This window comes from Camelus ferus, chromosome 21, assembly GCF_009834535.1.
Source record: "Camelus ferus isolate YT-003-E chromosome 21, BCGSAC_Cfer_1.0, whole genome shotgun sequence".
Lineage (NCBI taxonomy): Eukaryota > Metazoa > Chordata > Mammalia > Artiodactyla > Camelidae > Camelus > Camelus ferus.
In genome coordinates, this window is record NC_045716.1 from 12,201,078 (window position 1) to 12,217,027 (window position 15,950).

The 15,950-nt window shown below is 38.3% G+C and overlaps 1 protein-coding gene across 5 annotated transcripts in view; it reads left to right on the forward strand.

Moving 5' to 3' along the window:
* The first annotated feature begins 58 nt into the window (after positions 1-58).
* The window catches only part of NME7 (NME/NM23 family member 7), a 171,996-nt gene continuing 156,104 nt past the window's right edge, over positions 59-15,950 (forward strand). For 4 of the 5 annotated variants that reach the window (XM_014556069.2, XM_032463786.1, XM_006173248.3 and 1 more), the window contains exon 1: positions 59-196. In XM_014556069.2, the coding sequence (XP_014411555.1) occupies positions 194-196 (3 nt within the window). In that variant the 5' untranslated portion in view covers positions 59-193. The remainder of the gene's footprint in view (positions 197-15,950) is intronic. The other variant, XM_032463784.1, reaches the window with a different exon arrangement.

Below are 15,950 nucleotides of genomic sequence, written 5' to 3' on the forward strand. Positions count from 1 at the left end.
GGGTGTGTCGGCTGGAAGGGCGGGGCTACGTTTACTCTCAACCACTAGGGACGAAGGGGCGAGGCAGAGGCGCCTCGCGCAAGAGTCCGGCAGTAGGCGGAGCTGTGTTGCCAGAGTAACCCGGCGTTGGTGTTCGTGTTCGCGTCTTCCTGTCCCGAAGATACCTGTTTCCTTGTGCGGATATTCTGAGGCGATGGTGAGTGCCAGGCGAGGCCAGAAGGACTGCTCTGGGGTCTGGTTACGCTGCGTCTCAGGTCCTGAGGCGTCCGGGCCCCGAGAGGCGTCCGCGTTCCTTCTGCTTTCGCCCTGCTATCTTTCTCCCATTCCACGAGCTGTCCGTGCAGTTTCCTTGCTTTCCCTATTTCTTGCAGCATCGTGAATTCCACTTTGGTATTGCTAAGCCTCTAGAGTGATGTGACAAAGTTTAGGGGTAAGATACGGAGTCTAATAGTCTGAGGTGAAACATTATTTCGAACAAACATTTAAAATGTTTTCATTTTCATCATTCCTTCCCTCCCACCTCCCCAAGCTGTTTCACCTTAACGCGCTTCATCGAAGAGTATGTGCTCGTGTATGTGTGACTTTCTCATTACCTTTCCGAGTCTCCCTAGATCCTGCAGTTTTGCTCTCTTGAGTGGCCGAGCACTCTCCCACACCCTAAGGGCCAATAAGTAACAGCTGTATTTTGCATTAGTTCTTTTCTGGCCTGTTGATTACCTTCTTGGTCCGTGCTTTTTAACAGGAATGCCCCTCAGTATCACTTGGAGATCACTTATGGAACATTCACTTGCTTGAGCTTCACCCGGAGGAATTCCTAATGAATAGGAATGGGGCTCCGTGTTTGCATTTTAAAAAAGCCTATAGGTGATTTTAATTCACTCACGCGTTTGAGAACACCGGGGTTCTAGTTAATTCTCTTAATTACTAAATCTTTTAAACACGAATAAGGGACTGGAGGATAGAAAAATGATTGTTGTCAGATGGATATAGCTAGTAACTTAGCAGTAGAGTGCCACTCACCACCCTTTCTTTCTCTGTTACTCAGCAATTCATTTCCAGGCACTGGATAGGTGTCTCTTCTGTGATGCCTCACTTTTCTACTCAGAGAGAGTGACTCTTCATTCTTTTTCTGTCACAACTTTACATAGTACACGTCTCTCGTATTGTACTTACCACGTTCAGTTGAAATTCATTGTCTATAGATTTGTCTCCCTTACCAAACTGTGAACTATTAGAGGAATGGATCTTTATTTTGCTCACTGCTATTGCTTAGAACATATTAGGCACCCAGATATTTGCTGAATGAATTTAAAAAAGTAAGAAAGAATTTGATAAATGCTCTGAGAGGGTACAGAGTACTTGGGGTATATTGGAGGATGGAGCTTTCACTTTTCTGAATCAGAAGAGCCATCATGAAGCAAATGTAATAGAATTTCAAAGGCTAGAATTCAATGACTTGTACAATGGCATAGGGAGATGAAAAGTGACATTTGTGGAGTACTGTTTTTTTTGTGCTGCTCTTATATTTTGTCATTCAGACTTCCCAACAACCCTAAGAGCAGTGAATTACTCCCCTGACCCTCTGCCCTGGCTGGAGTTGAGTGTGGTGGCTCTTTCAAATTGGGTGGCCAATGAAGGCCCCTCTGAGGAAGTGACTTTTGTCTTGAATTCTAAACGATAAAGTGCAGTGATCTGAGGGAAGGGTTCTAGGCAGCCCGACAACAAGATCAAAGGCCCTGAGACAGGAAAAGGCTTTGAGTATTACAGGCACTGACCTTATGGTTTAATGTAAAAGAAGAGTACAAATTAGATTGTGGGGTGGGGTGGGGGTGGCAGCAGCAGGAGGAGTATGGTGAATAGCATGAGATTTGGGTAGAGAGGTAGGCAGAGGCAGACCACGTGTATATAGTACAACAGTGTTTCTCAAACTGTGGTTATAACCTTTATTTGGTCATTAGATCAATTTGTGGTATGTAGCCAGCATTAAAAAAGAAGACAACATAAAATAGACATTTACTATATTCATTGCGTGTAGTAAGGGTCACTGTCTTGAAACTTTTGTTTTAAATTGTATGTGTGTTGTGTGTACTGTGTTATGATGTAGAATATATTTATTACTGTGAGCTGCGATCCAGTACAAGATATAATGCGCTTTGAACAATACACACTTTAAATGGCAAAATAGTTGAAATCTCAAGGCATGAAGATTTCTTCTTCTTCCTTTGACCTAGTGACAATCTTATTGTGTGGCAGGAAAAAGTCTGAATTTAATGAAAGTCTTAAATTGACTAGAGTAGTATTTCCAAGTTTCTTTCTGCATCTAGCTCTCTTTCCTATGTCAGTTGCTGTCAGTCCTTTATGAGAAAGAGAAACAGAAAGAGAAATGGATGTCCTTTCTTTGTGTTCAGTGTGGCCATGGGGGTGTGTACTCTATCGAAGGCTGATGGTCTCTACAAGAGCTGAGGATGGAGCTTGTCTGTTCTGCTGGTATGGCTTCCTGATCACTGCAAGTAAATTATCTGGTCAGCTTCTGTCTTCATCTGGTTTGTTACAGTTTTACCTTCCAGCACCAAAGTTGGGTTCTGGCTACAGATTCCGGAACTGCTTTTATTATCTTGTGAAGCAGAGAGAGGCAACTGTAGTGAAGGATGTCTCACATCCATGTTAAGATAAAGAATATCCTAGAGTCACCAATTAATTTACTTCGGTGCATACAGAGAACAGAGAAGATGATTATGAGATTCTTCTGGCTGATGAAGATCTATGAATGTTATATGTCTTCTAAAATAGAACACTGATTTGAAAACTGTTAACCAAGATGAACTGCTAGTGTAACTAAGGCTTTTAAAGATGATCAACTGTGCTTCACAAGAATTAGACTAAACAAATGTCTCAAAGATGATGTTGTTTTAAAAGAGCCTTCAAAGAAGAGTTTCATGATGGCTAAAGAGCAAGATTTTATTCTATGAACTGTTTTTCAGTTTTCAACTTTATAAAATTTCTTCTGTGTAGGTTCACTGTTTTTTTGTCTTGGTGCATCCTTCATCTCCACCCAGAATTTTTTTTGTTACTTGAACTGCTAACTTGGAGGAATTGCAGCTTGAAAGCTAAGCAGGTTTTTATTCACTACAACTGAATCAGAAAGTTCAGAGTCTAAAATAAGAACTTGAGACTTAAGAATTTTTTCCCTATATATTTTGTTATGTGTATTTGTTCATTATGCTTGTTATATTCGTTAGCAGGAACCAGTTCTTTTTGCAAAACTGAATAGCAACTGGTTAATATAGTGTCCTCATTTTCCTTGTATGTAGCTCTTTATCTTTTTTCTTGTTCTTTTTCTGCCTTTTTATCCCCATCCTTTCTTTTTTTCTCTAGCTTTATTGAGATATAATTGACATATAACACTATGTAAGTTTGAGATGTACAACGTGTTAATTTGATACATTTACGTATTACAAAATGATTACCTCCATCTCTTAGATAATTACCATTTCTTTTTTATGATGAGAACATTTAAGATCTCTTTTAGAACAGATTAGTGGTTGCCAGAGGCAGGGTGGTGGAGGGGTGGGTCAAAAGGGTGAAGGTGGTCAGAAGATAAATAAGTCATGGGGATGTAATGGACAGCATGGTGACTGTAGTTAATAAGACTGTTGCATATTCGAAAGTCACTACGTGAGTAGATCTTAACCATTCTCATAAGAAAAAAAAATTTGTAACTATATATGGTGACGGATATTAATTAGACTTATTGTGATCATTTTGCGATATATATAAATATTGAATCGTTATATTGTATACCTGAAATTAATTATAATGTTATATATGTCAATTCTAAGTTTAAAAAACTCCAAAAGCAAACAGATAAAAAAGAAATCATCTTAGTAAGATCCAGAACTTTGAACAAAAATTACTATAAATTTATTATAAAATGTTTCTAAGGACGCTTTTGCTATTTTATACCCTTAACATAGTGTAAATGATAAATCTCCTTGTTCACAAGGGGTGGCACCATAGGACCAGGCTGGAAAAGGTTGGAGAAGGCTCCAGCCTTTGACAGGGACACAATGTTTATAATGGGAGAAAATGTCTATCAATAGGGAGTTGGCTAAGTAAACCATGTGTCCATGTTGGGAATATTATGTAGCATTAAAAGAGATTGCTGTAGATCTATATGTACCAACTTTGATAAGACTTTTTGTAAAAAGCGAATTTAGTTGCAGAATATTTGTAGTTTACAATTTATGTGAAAAAAAAAAACCCTACCAAAACCTAAACCCATGTGACAGTACTATATATTTTCTATGAATATATTAGGCAAATATATAAACAAGGTGGTACCAGTGGTGACCCCTGTGTTTAGGGGAAAGTTTTGGATTTGGGAAGTTGATCGATGGGAACTTGAGCCTGAACTGCAGTTTTTTGTTTTTTTTTTTAATCAAAGGAAATGAATTCATGTATAACTTGTATCACAAAAGTTAATTTAAAAAATATTGCCACTGCTGTGTCCTTCTGTTTACATTGTACACTAATCAGCCCCTATTCAGGGCATGCCCATGAATAATGAAATGTAATAAGAGAATGCTATTAAACATGTACATGTCCTTTTGGGAAAAAAATCTACTCTCTTAGCAACTCTCAAGTATATAATACAGAATTGTTAACTATAATCACCATGCTATATACATTATATTCCTTAGAACTTATTTTTTATCTTCTAACTAGATGTTTGTATCCTTTGACCAGTATCTCTGCATTTCCCCTAACCCCCAGCTCCTAGTAACCACCACTCTGCTCTCTGTTTCTGAGTTTGGCTTTTTTAGATTCCACATGTAGGCAATATCATCCAGTATCTGTCTTTCTCTGTGTCACCAATTTCACTTAATGTAATGCCCTCAAGGTCCATCCCTGTTACCACAAAAGTCAGGAAGGCAAGGATTTTGGATTTTATTCTAAACTTAATGGGATAATGCATCTCATACATTTTTCTTATCCTGTCACAATATTTCATTTTCCTTGGATGTGGACTTACTTAAATATTAGCCATATTAGTTTGGTCTTTCTGTGCTTATTTTCATCCCATCTGTAACATTTATGATCTTGTAAACTTTGGAAAAGTTTTTTTTTTTCTGACCTGCTCTTATATTGGAAGATCAGAGGCTAATTTCTCCCCTTATAGTTGCCTTTTCATAATTTAATTGCCCTATTCTGGACTTTTTGTTTCCGTAACATCTTTTCTAAGGTGCGGCAGGCAGAGTCCCACGTTCCAGCTGGCTGTGCACCATAGTTTCTGTGTGGATATTATATGTTCTGCTGTGATTTCACCTGATACCTTTCTTGATGGGTCTGTAGCTCAGGACTGAAGCCTCTCATTCTCCCCAAGTATCTCCAGCTCTTCCTACAAACCTTACATTCATTGTCCTGCAAAAACTGTCTAAAATACTTCACTTCCAAAAACTATTGGTATTTGAAGACTTCCTATTAATTAGATGTGAGAAATTGTTGTGCTTAAAATATGCTGCTCAATTCAAGTTTATTTTCTTATACTAACACTTTGGCTATGTTGCTGTTTTATCTCTGACTCATCCTATGTGCCGTGCCTTCTTCGTATTGCTTTATTCTTTAAAATGCATTTCCATAGACATGCATGATGGCTCTAGGGTTTTCTGATATATGTAAATTTAAATTTCATTTCCCGTAGTTCTGATACAAGTTAAATATATATATGCTGCATGCATTATATATAAGATATATAATTATGTAATGCAAATACAGTATAAGCAATAGATAATATATAAAAACATAAAGCACATACATTTATGTATATATAATATTTAACTTATTCTGTTGTAGAAATATATCATTTTTAGAGATTTGAAAATATAGTTGTAAAAGAATATAATTGAATTCATGTGTAATATCACTGACTAAATACAATCACCATTAATATTTTACTATATTATCCCAGTCACACATATACACACATACGTATATATCTCTTTTAAAATGTGATTCTATTGTATACATTGTTTATAATTTTTTTCACTTAATTTATCTCATTTTTCCAGATCAGCTTTAAGAACTATATTCTTTCATTTACTCTGATTTAACCAATCCATTTGTTAACTTGGTCTTTTAACACCATAATAAGCAACTTTTGCGGACATGTTTTTACCCACATTGTAATTATTTTCTTAGAATAAATGAGAAATGGAATAACGGGGTGAGAGGCCATGTGCATTTTTCAGTCTTCTTGATATGCAGTGCGCAGTTACCTCCAGAAAAGGATTACCAGTCTGTGCTCTACTAGTGGTGTGCTGTGGCGCCTGTTTCTCCTGATCTCTAACCTCGTATTTCTGTGCATCTCATGTACACACATACATGTAACAGTGGATTTTAACTTTTAATAAAAATTTCGCCTTCCTTACTCAGTGTATTGAGGGAGAAAGATTATAAATCACTATATGTTCTATAGATGAAAAGCACTGTTAATGCTTATCCAAAATATTTCTCTGTAATTATTATTTTACATCTTTCATAAATTGTTACACTTCAAAATTTATTGACTGTACATACTGATGAAGGTAGAGGTAAGCTGTCCTAAACTATTATTCCAAGACAAACTGTCCAGTCCTTTCTTGTCTGTTTTGAAGCAGCATCCAGTTGTATTTTTAAAGGAACTAGCGTAGAGCTAGAAATCTAAAGTTTTCAATCCTTACTGCAGTCTTGGCTTCAGCACTTGTTTGCTATGTGACGTGTAATCTTTCTGGTCAGTTGTTTCCTCATCCACAAAGTCAGAATGATAATTTCTGTTCAAAATACCTTAAACTGTTTTTGTGAGGCTCAAATGAGATAATGTTTATGAAAATAATTTATAAACTATAATGTACTATACATATGAAATTATTATTTTCATATTAACCAGAATTCTGCCTAATGAAGAAACAGTTGGGGAAAATGGAAGGAGATTTAAAATCTGAAACAAGTGTCAGAAATAAATTTTTGAGCTTAAGGGTGTTATTGTCCAGTTTTGTGGATATTTAAAAATTTACCTTTACATAGTAAATTCCATCTTCCTCAATTTCTATCACAGATTAATTTTCCTAATGGAAATACTGAAAGGTCAGGGAAAAGGGAAGGGATGGGAGATGGCAGGAGTGGTTCTTGAGACCAGTTTCAATAACTCTCATGTACTTTTGAGGAGACAGCTAAGCACGTCTGATATGTGTTTAGCTTGTATTAGATCTTGAGGTCAGTGAATTTCTGCCAAGCTTAAATGGATTGGCTGGGAACATTTACTTTCATTGCTGGTAGTCTTGAAATTTTATTATTTAATAATTCGATCGTGAAAGTATAATGAGCCCTTTCCAGGCCTAGTCCGTTTCTTGCTACATAGGCTCAGAAACAGGGCTTTGGAAAAATGGAAACTCCCTCCCCCTAGTGGCAAGTACAGTTCTGTCATTTCTGTTACACCGTCTCCTCTTTTTTTTTTTTTTCACTGTTAAGGTAGATTTATTTAGAGAGATATATACTAGATAGAGTATAAGGCAAGACAAAGGCAAGGAGAGAGGTGTGGGAATTGGGTGCTCAGGTTAAAATAGAAGTAGGTACACACTCCATAGACAGAGTGTGGGCCTTCTCCACAGGGGAGAGAGTGCGTAAAGGGCCCGTCTCCTCTTTTAAGTAGTTTATTGAATCTTACTGTGTGTGCCCAAATGTCCAAAAGGCGAACATTTGTACATCTTAGGTATTTGAATATTTTTCATAACTAAATAGTTTAAAATTTTATATCCAAAGGGAGAATGGCCCCTATAATAATATGATCACTTTTTTCCCCAGCGTTTCCATTTAAAATCTAGTAATGTCCTTAAGAATTTATCTTGTCTCCCAGAACACACATAGGTTGAGACGTGCATCAGTAGAACATTTTTAGAACCAAAAGTGAGATACTAAGCAGTTACATAAAAGAGGGGCAGAGCCTCTTAAACTCATCCTTCTGCCTTACTATTGGGTTCTTGCTCTATGCTGTATTCCTGAGATACAAAGATAACTAAGACTATATCTTTCTCTTAAGGAGCTCACAGTCTTGGGGAAGGAAGAGAGAAAGGAACAGAGAGGAGAGACTAAGCACTATATAGGAGTGTTACTTAAAGACAACAAGATTGGTTAACTTTACATCTTTTTCTGTGTTATTTTGTATTCACTGAGTTTCCAGTTTTCTTTAACTTTGGATATATATAAACCCCAAATTAAACTTATGCATACTAATATCAACATCGATTCCTTAAATTTACCAGAAGGCATTTGGAAACAGTAGGAAACTGTCACTGTGGTTCATTTTTCAAGGTTCAGCCTAGTTAACAAATGCTTTTTTTTTCTTTTTAATTCTTTCTTTTATTCATTTTTGCTTATTGACCCAGATGTCCCTTTGGGTGAGTTGTAAGTAGGCACAAGATACACACATCTGGTGACTACTGGGAAGTACTTGAGGGGGTTCTTATTAATGTAATCTTAAAGCGAATTCTTTCTGGTTTAAGCTTTTGAGATAATACATTTTTAAAAGCTTACCTGTTTCTTTTTGTAGAATTATATTCAGCCACACTTGCTATTCCATTTGCCTGAAATGCTTCTTCACCTCTTCCTGTGCTCACATGACACGTCATCAGAAAGGACTTCCTCGTCCGCCCCATGTCAAGTAGCACCTCCAGTTACTCTTGTTCCCCTCCCCGCCTTCCCTTCTTTTTTCACTTTAGCACCTGACAAAAGCATTGCCCAGCTGCAGTTTTAATAATTTCAGTACCCAATATTTGCATAATATTTTCCATTTTTAAGGCATTCAAGACTCTTAACTAATTCATAGTGTTCTTTAGTGATAGGTATTGCATGTGAGAAGGAAGTTCAGTGTCAGTAGAGAGCAGAGAGGCATAAACATTCAAGGAAGAATAATAGTGCTCTGAAAAGACAGTTGAAAATAAGGGAGGTTAACTTCCCACTGAATTTCCCTGCTAGTCACTAGGTAGAGACCAGGAGTAGAGAACCATTTTTGATCAAGGGCTATTCATCACCAGAGAAAATCTAGAATTCTTAGTTAGAAACAGTAGGCTGTTTTATTCTGAGAGAGAGCTCTAGATTCACTCATTCGTTCAACAAATATTTTTAGGTCCCTGTTATGTTCTGGGCACTGTTCTAGGCAGCCAGGCTACAGCAAAGACTGACAAAGTCCTGCCCTTACAGAGCTAGAACTTCTGGGGACGGGGAGTCACACAATAAACAAATAAACATATAATGTCATGTTAAGTATTGATAAGTACTATGGAAAAATTAGATTATGGGAGAAGAGAGTGGAGAGAGTAGGAGGGGGTGGTATTTAGTTGGATGGTCAGGGAAGCCTGTCCAGCCTGCTGCCATTTGGGCAGAGCTGCATGAAGTGATGCTGTAGAGGGCCCTGGCAATCCCAGCAGTGGAGCGGTCCGGGCAGAGGCGATAGCACGGGCAGAGATTCTCAGGTGGGAGCCTGCTTGGTTTGTCCAGGGACCAGCAAGAAAGCAGAAAGGGTGAGGGACAGGGTGCAGAAATGTGGTGAAAGGTAGTCTCAGGCCAGATCGCATAGGCTGGATGTGGTATGAAATCATAAAGCCTTAGAGCTAGAAGATGCTTTGGATTTTTGTTAAGACCAGTGTTTCTGTAACCGTGGTTGGGACCCACTGGTAGATTGTAAGCTCTAAGCTGTGAAAACCAAGTAGCATTTCTTTCTTTCTTTTCTTTCCCCTTCCTTCCTTCCTTCCTTCCTTCCTTCCTTCCTTCCTTCCTTCCTTCCTTCCTTCTCTCTCTCTCTCTCCCTCTCTCTCTCTCTCTTTCTTCCTTCCTTCCTTCCATTTTTATTGACGTATAGTCAGTTTACAATGTTGCATCGATTTCAGGTGTACAGCACAATGCTTAGTCTTAAAAGACATTGTAAAATATTAGTACATCATACGTTCTGAGGATAAGAATTTTTTCGTGGAGCTTTTTTTCCAGTTGTAGGGTGTGTGTGTGTGTGTGTGTGTGTGTGTGTGTGTGTATGTGTGTGTATTGGTTCCAGTGGAAATTATAGTTCTTACTGTAGGTTCTGGTAAAAAAAAAAAAAATAGGAAAATGTTGTGAGCCACTGATCTAATCTTTCCCCCCAATTTTATAGAAGTGGAAGCGAAGTTAGGAAGTACTCCACGGCCCTCATGTCCTCTCCCTCAGTAGGGTGCACAGCTGCTCCCATCCAGACGTGATCTGCACGTCTATGTAGGCCTGACTGACTCTACACAACATTAGGTCTAATTTCTTAAGTAAGGGAAGGAATTAAAACTTTATTTATTCGGTGCCATATCAATCAGTACTGGCTTCAGTTCTGTTTTATGTTCCTCTTTACACTGTTTGCCTTATTTTCCTTTGCATTCGCTCTTTCCTTAAATATCCTTTTATTTCCCTAGGAAAGGAAGCTATCCAAAGTGAAGAGATAGAGAGGGAAAGAAAGAAATCCAGGACAAGAGAGGGAGAGGGACAGACATCTAAAATCCAGGAGAGAAAAGAGAAACATCCAAGAAAGAAGTAGCGACATCTCTGGCCCTGCCTATTCCTCCCACTGTTTCCACCGTCCCCTCCGCCCCCTCCCGAGGGCCCTAGTCTCCTGGGAAGGCAGTGCTGATGGAGAACAGGCTTCAAAGACACACACTGGGAACTTAGCTCTATAATCTGCCTTCAGGCTCTCGGAGTGAGGACTCAAGAACGTGCTGAGGAGAGTGAGCTCCTGGAGAGCATGGTTTATTAGTTATGATCCTTTGTATTCCCAGGCCTGGCCCTGGAGGCCCTCAGTCAGTGTGCTTAAAACACCTTCCTAATTAATACACTGAGCTGTCAAGAGACTGTTCCTAAGTGTTACAGCTAAATTGCTACTTACACAAATAAGAAATCTGTAATATTAAAGATAAAATTAGTCTCAAAAGAGACTTAATTTTGGAGAATTTGTAAGAGTAAATTAATGAAATTTGATGATATTAATCCAAATGTTAAAAAAAAATTCTTTTACACACACACACACACACACACACACACAATTAATCCCTTCTTTCTTTTTTTTTTTTAGTGTCACGAAGATGATATTCTTGAAATAGTTTAGCAGGAGATTTTAAAAATTATTGTTTTTAATTGTTTAAAACCTTATGTAATGTATTTGATGTTAGAAAACAAGTGAGGAGAATTCACTGAATGTTACCCATCTTTCGTAAGGTGATTTGAACCTGATCATTTCTTCAGTAGCTAAAAAAAAATGCTTTCAACTTCCTTGGGGCTGGATGGGGAAAGGATCAAAACAGAACTCAGATTAGGTCCTTTTTTTAAAAAATTGAAGTATAATCAGTTTACAATGTTGTATCAGTTTCTGGTGTACAGCATTAATACTTCAGTCATAAATATACATATTCATTTTTATATTCTTTTTCATTATAGATTACTACAAGCTATTGAATATAGTTCCCTGTGCTATACAGAAGAAACTTGTTGTTTATCTATTTTATTTATAGTAGGTAGTATCTGCAAATCTCAAACTCCCAATTTATCCCTTCCCATCCCCTTTCCCCACTGATAACTGTTTTCCATGTCTGTGAGTCTCTTTCTGTTCTGTTCTTTTTTTTTTTTTTCTTTTTCTTTTTTTTTAGATTCCACATATGAGTGATATCTTATGGTATTTTTCTTTCTCTTTCTGGCTTATGTCACTTAGAATGATGATCTCCAGGTCCATCCATCTTGCTGCAAATGGCATTATTTCATTCTTTTTTATGGCTGAGTAGTGTTCCATTATATAAATATACCACAGCTTCTTTATCTAATCATTTGTTGATGGACATTTAGATTGTTTCCATGTCTTGGCTATTGTAAATAGTGCTGCTATGAACATTGGGGTGTATGTATTTTTTGAATTAGAGTTCCCTCTGGATATATGCCAAGGAGTGCAATTGCTGGATCATATGGTAAATCTATTTTTAGTTTTTTGAGGAATCTCCGTACTGTTTTCCATAGTAGCTTCACCAAACTACATCCCCACCAACAGTATAGGAGGATTCCCTTTTCTCCATACCCTCTCCAGCATTGATCGTTTATGGACTTTTTAATGATGCCTACTGTGAATTAAGTTCTCTTCATATAAGGAAGGAAACAGTCTCAGATTTAAAAGATGCCCAAGGTTGAACCACTAGTAATTGGCAGGGCCCTGGTTTGAACCTCTTTTGTTTGGAAGCCCAGGCTATTCTGAACTACTGCAGCTGGGGCCAAGGTGTTTAAAATTTTTTAATTTTTAGGAATAAATTTCTTCTTCTTCTCCTTTTTTTTTTTTGTAGCTATAGAGAGAAGTGAAAACTGTTCACTTCCTATTTGAGAACTCAGTTTCTAGAGCTTATGAGTGATACAGATTTTCTTCAAAGAGTCAAAATTCATACTTTGATAATTAGGACCTCTGCAAAATTATTATGATTTAACATAATTGCAGGGCTATGATGGAGGGGTGTTTGTCAAATGGCTGTGTGTCCAGGATGTGTTGAAATCCACATTGAACAGTAGGTGGCGCTCCCTCATCGTGAAACACATTATTTCAGACATATACTTTATGGATATTATTAGTTGCTTATTAATTTTAATCATATTGATGTAGCATATAAATACCCTTCATCTAGAAAGGATGCAGTATCATGGATTAGTTCTCATGAAGTTGAAGACACACACTTTTCCCTTTCATAAATTAGGACTCTGAAGCCTAGATGATGAAAAGAATGTCCTTCTTTGGAATTAAATTTGAAAATGGTTTCTAAGAATCTCTTACTCCACCAAAATATCATTTATCTTATTTAAAGGAAACCTCAAACAGTAAACTACTAAATTAAAATAACCCATGAGTCACATGAGATGATACAGGCAAAAGCTTTCCCAAAAGGTAGAAAAGATTATTCTATTATGTAGCTCTTCATGCTGCCAAAACACAGCCTCTGTACCCCACTTACCAAATTGAGACTCGAGGACAGAGTTTTGGATGAAGTAGAAAGACAGCTTTATTTCTCTGCCAGGCAAAGAAGGTCACAGTAGGCTAATGCCTGTAAGACTGTAAGCCTGCTGGGGAGAGAAGGCAAGGGGTTTTATAGTAAAAGTTCAAGAGTTAAAGAAGCAGAGCTGGTTTCCAGAGAGATCATGTACACGGTAACAAATTGTTGCAGAGTTGTTCTTGTTTTTGCAGATGCAGTGGTCCCCTTCCCTCTGCTAGGTATGAAGCTCACCTCTGGCTTTAGGACTCTCTTAATATGCTTTTACCTAGAACAAAGGATGCATAGGAAGGAGCTCCATGGAAAAGAGGTCTGGAGAAAAGCTTATGCAGTTTAAAGTCAGGTTGATTAATGAGTTTAGCCTTTTAAGCAGGCTGAGGCCTGCAGCTTGAACAACAGGATACAAGGAAACCACAAAGGGTCAAGAGGAGGGCACTAGAGTCAAGAGCAGGGCACTGGGGTCAGGAGCAGAGTACAAGGGGCAAAAGCAGGGCACTTAGCATGATCCCTGCACATAGCACCAGTGCCACAAGGAGGTTGGGCAGGCCACCCCAGCCTCCCTCCTCTCCAGCCTTACCCTGGTCAGCAAGAACATGAGAAAAACCTTTAAAACATTATATGGTTAAGCAGTTACAAACACCATTACAGATATCAGATGGTCACCGACGATAATAGGGTCCTACTTGGTTACAATACTGATACACTGATGATCGATCAGTACTTCTAACACTTGCTGATACAGTCAAGGCTTTTGCCACTTTTACAGAGGTGTATTCCTTCTCAAAGCCCCTTGAATCTGTATGACTTAAGTGTGCACATAGTATTTTCTCCAATGACTGACACTCAGAAGTACTTAGACTCATTCCTTTCACATGAGGATAATGCTAACAGAATCAGTAGCCAACTGCAGTTAATGCTGAACAGTAATACTTTGCAGTGTATGCAGAGCTACATGTATATTTAGCATCTACAGCATTTGGTATTTGAAATAGAGGAAAAATGGAACCAGTCTGGTTTGCAAAGAGCTACCCACCTCTATCTCTGCAACCAGGGCCACTACACACTGCTCTGCTTGTTGCATTGAACAACTATGAATGAATTGCAGGTATGCTTATTTATTATATATTTTTCGAATAGAGGACAGAAAACGTTTTGAGGAAAGCACAGCTTTTTCTGATTTGCACAAAAGTATCAGGTCTGCTAAAGAACAGGGTTCTCAAATTTCAGTTCAATGACAAGTGCCATTGGCATTTTCCCTAGAGGGACAAAAGAGTAGGAGAGGGAGCGCAGGAGTGAGAAGGTGATGTGACAGTCACATTCTAGGATGCATCTAAATTGCTAAAAATGTCAGGGTGGGTTTCAGACCTCCATAATGGAGGCAGGATGCCTTCCCATAGTACCTGTACCTCTCCCACCACCTTCAGGTCACACTGGCTTTTTTGTTTCTTGAATTCACCAAGCTCCATTTCCCCTTAGAAGCTTTATACTTTTTGTTTCTCTGGAATATCCCCTGACCCCAGATTTCTGCATGAATGGTTTCTCCTCATCCTGGTTTTACTTCAGATCACATCTGCTCATAGAGGGCTTTACTGTCTGTTCTGGTTGAAGGAAGCTTCCTCAGCCCTCTGTCCCTAATCATGAACATATTTACTTATGCATTGTGTTGTCGTATAATACTTACTATCACAGGAATTACACTGTTTTTTGTTTTACATGCTCTGAGGAGAGATAGAAAGTTTGTAAGCAAGCTCCTTGTCAAAAGGGCCTTATCTGTTTTGAATATCCCCAATGTCTGCCACAGTACTTGGCAAAGAAAAGCAACTCAATATTTGTTGAAGGAATGAATAAATTTAGCTTTTCAGGTATGAAAACTTTTTACTTGATAACAGCCAGTGGATAAGTTCTGCTTTTTAAATTTATTTATTTATTCAACAAATATTTAATAACACCTGTTGTATGCCATGCATATACCTAGACCCTTGGGATACATCCATGAACAAAACAGACAAAAATCCCTGCCCTAAAGGGGCTTACATTCTATTGCAGGAGATATGAAGTATAATATACATGATATTTGTAGATGTTGAATACTATAGGGAAAATGAGCAGGGTAATGAACATTGGGAATACTGTAGAGGAGGTGAATATAATTTAAAGGGACATGGCCAGGGTCAGTTGCATAGAGAAGGTGATAGTTGAACAAAGATTTGAGAGTGAAAAAGGATGACCCATGCAGATGTTGGAGAATAAGTGTTCTAGGAAGTAGGGCAGCCAATGGAAAGGTTCTTAGGTAGAAGATGTTGTGTGTTCAGGGAACAGTGTGCCTTGGGCAAAGTAAGCAAAAGTGAGATGAGATCAAGCAGGTAATTGGAGGCCAGATCTTGAAGGGCTTTGTAGGCCATTGAAAGTGGGTTGACTTTACTCTGAGAGAAATGGGAAGTCTGAGTCTGCAGGTTTTAAGCAGAGGAGTGAGGTGGTTCAGCTTACATTTTACAGGATCTCTTTGGCTGCTTTTTTGAGAATTAGATGTGGCAGGAGCAGTGATCAAGAATGGAAGTAGAGAGACCAGTTATAATGTAGGTGAGAGAGAATGGTGGCTTGGAGTAGTGTGGTTGCAATGAAGACAGTGAAGTGATTAGAGTGTATATATTTTGCAGGTAGAGCTAACAGGATTTCCTGTTGGATTAGGTCTGAGGTCTAAGAGAGAGAGTCAAGGATAGAGTTAAAAGATGACCCTTCTCAGCGCCCCTACTCAGCCATGAAGTAGTTTCAGAAGATGGACTGTTGCCTTTCTGCACCCCCATAGGATTATGGGAGCAAAATCTCTGAGAGGGGAATGAAACAGGAGGGAACGGGGGCAAGGCACAGCCATTCAAGGAATGATACAGCAAA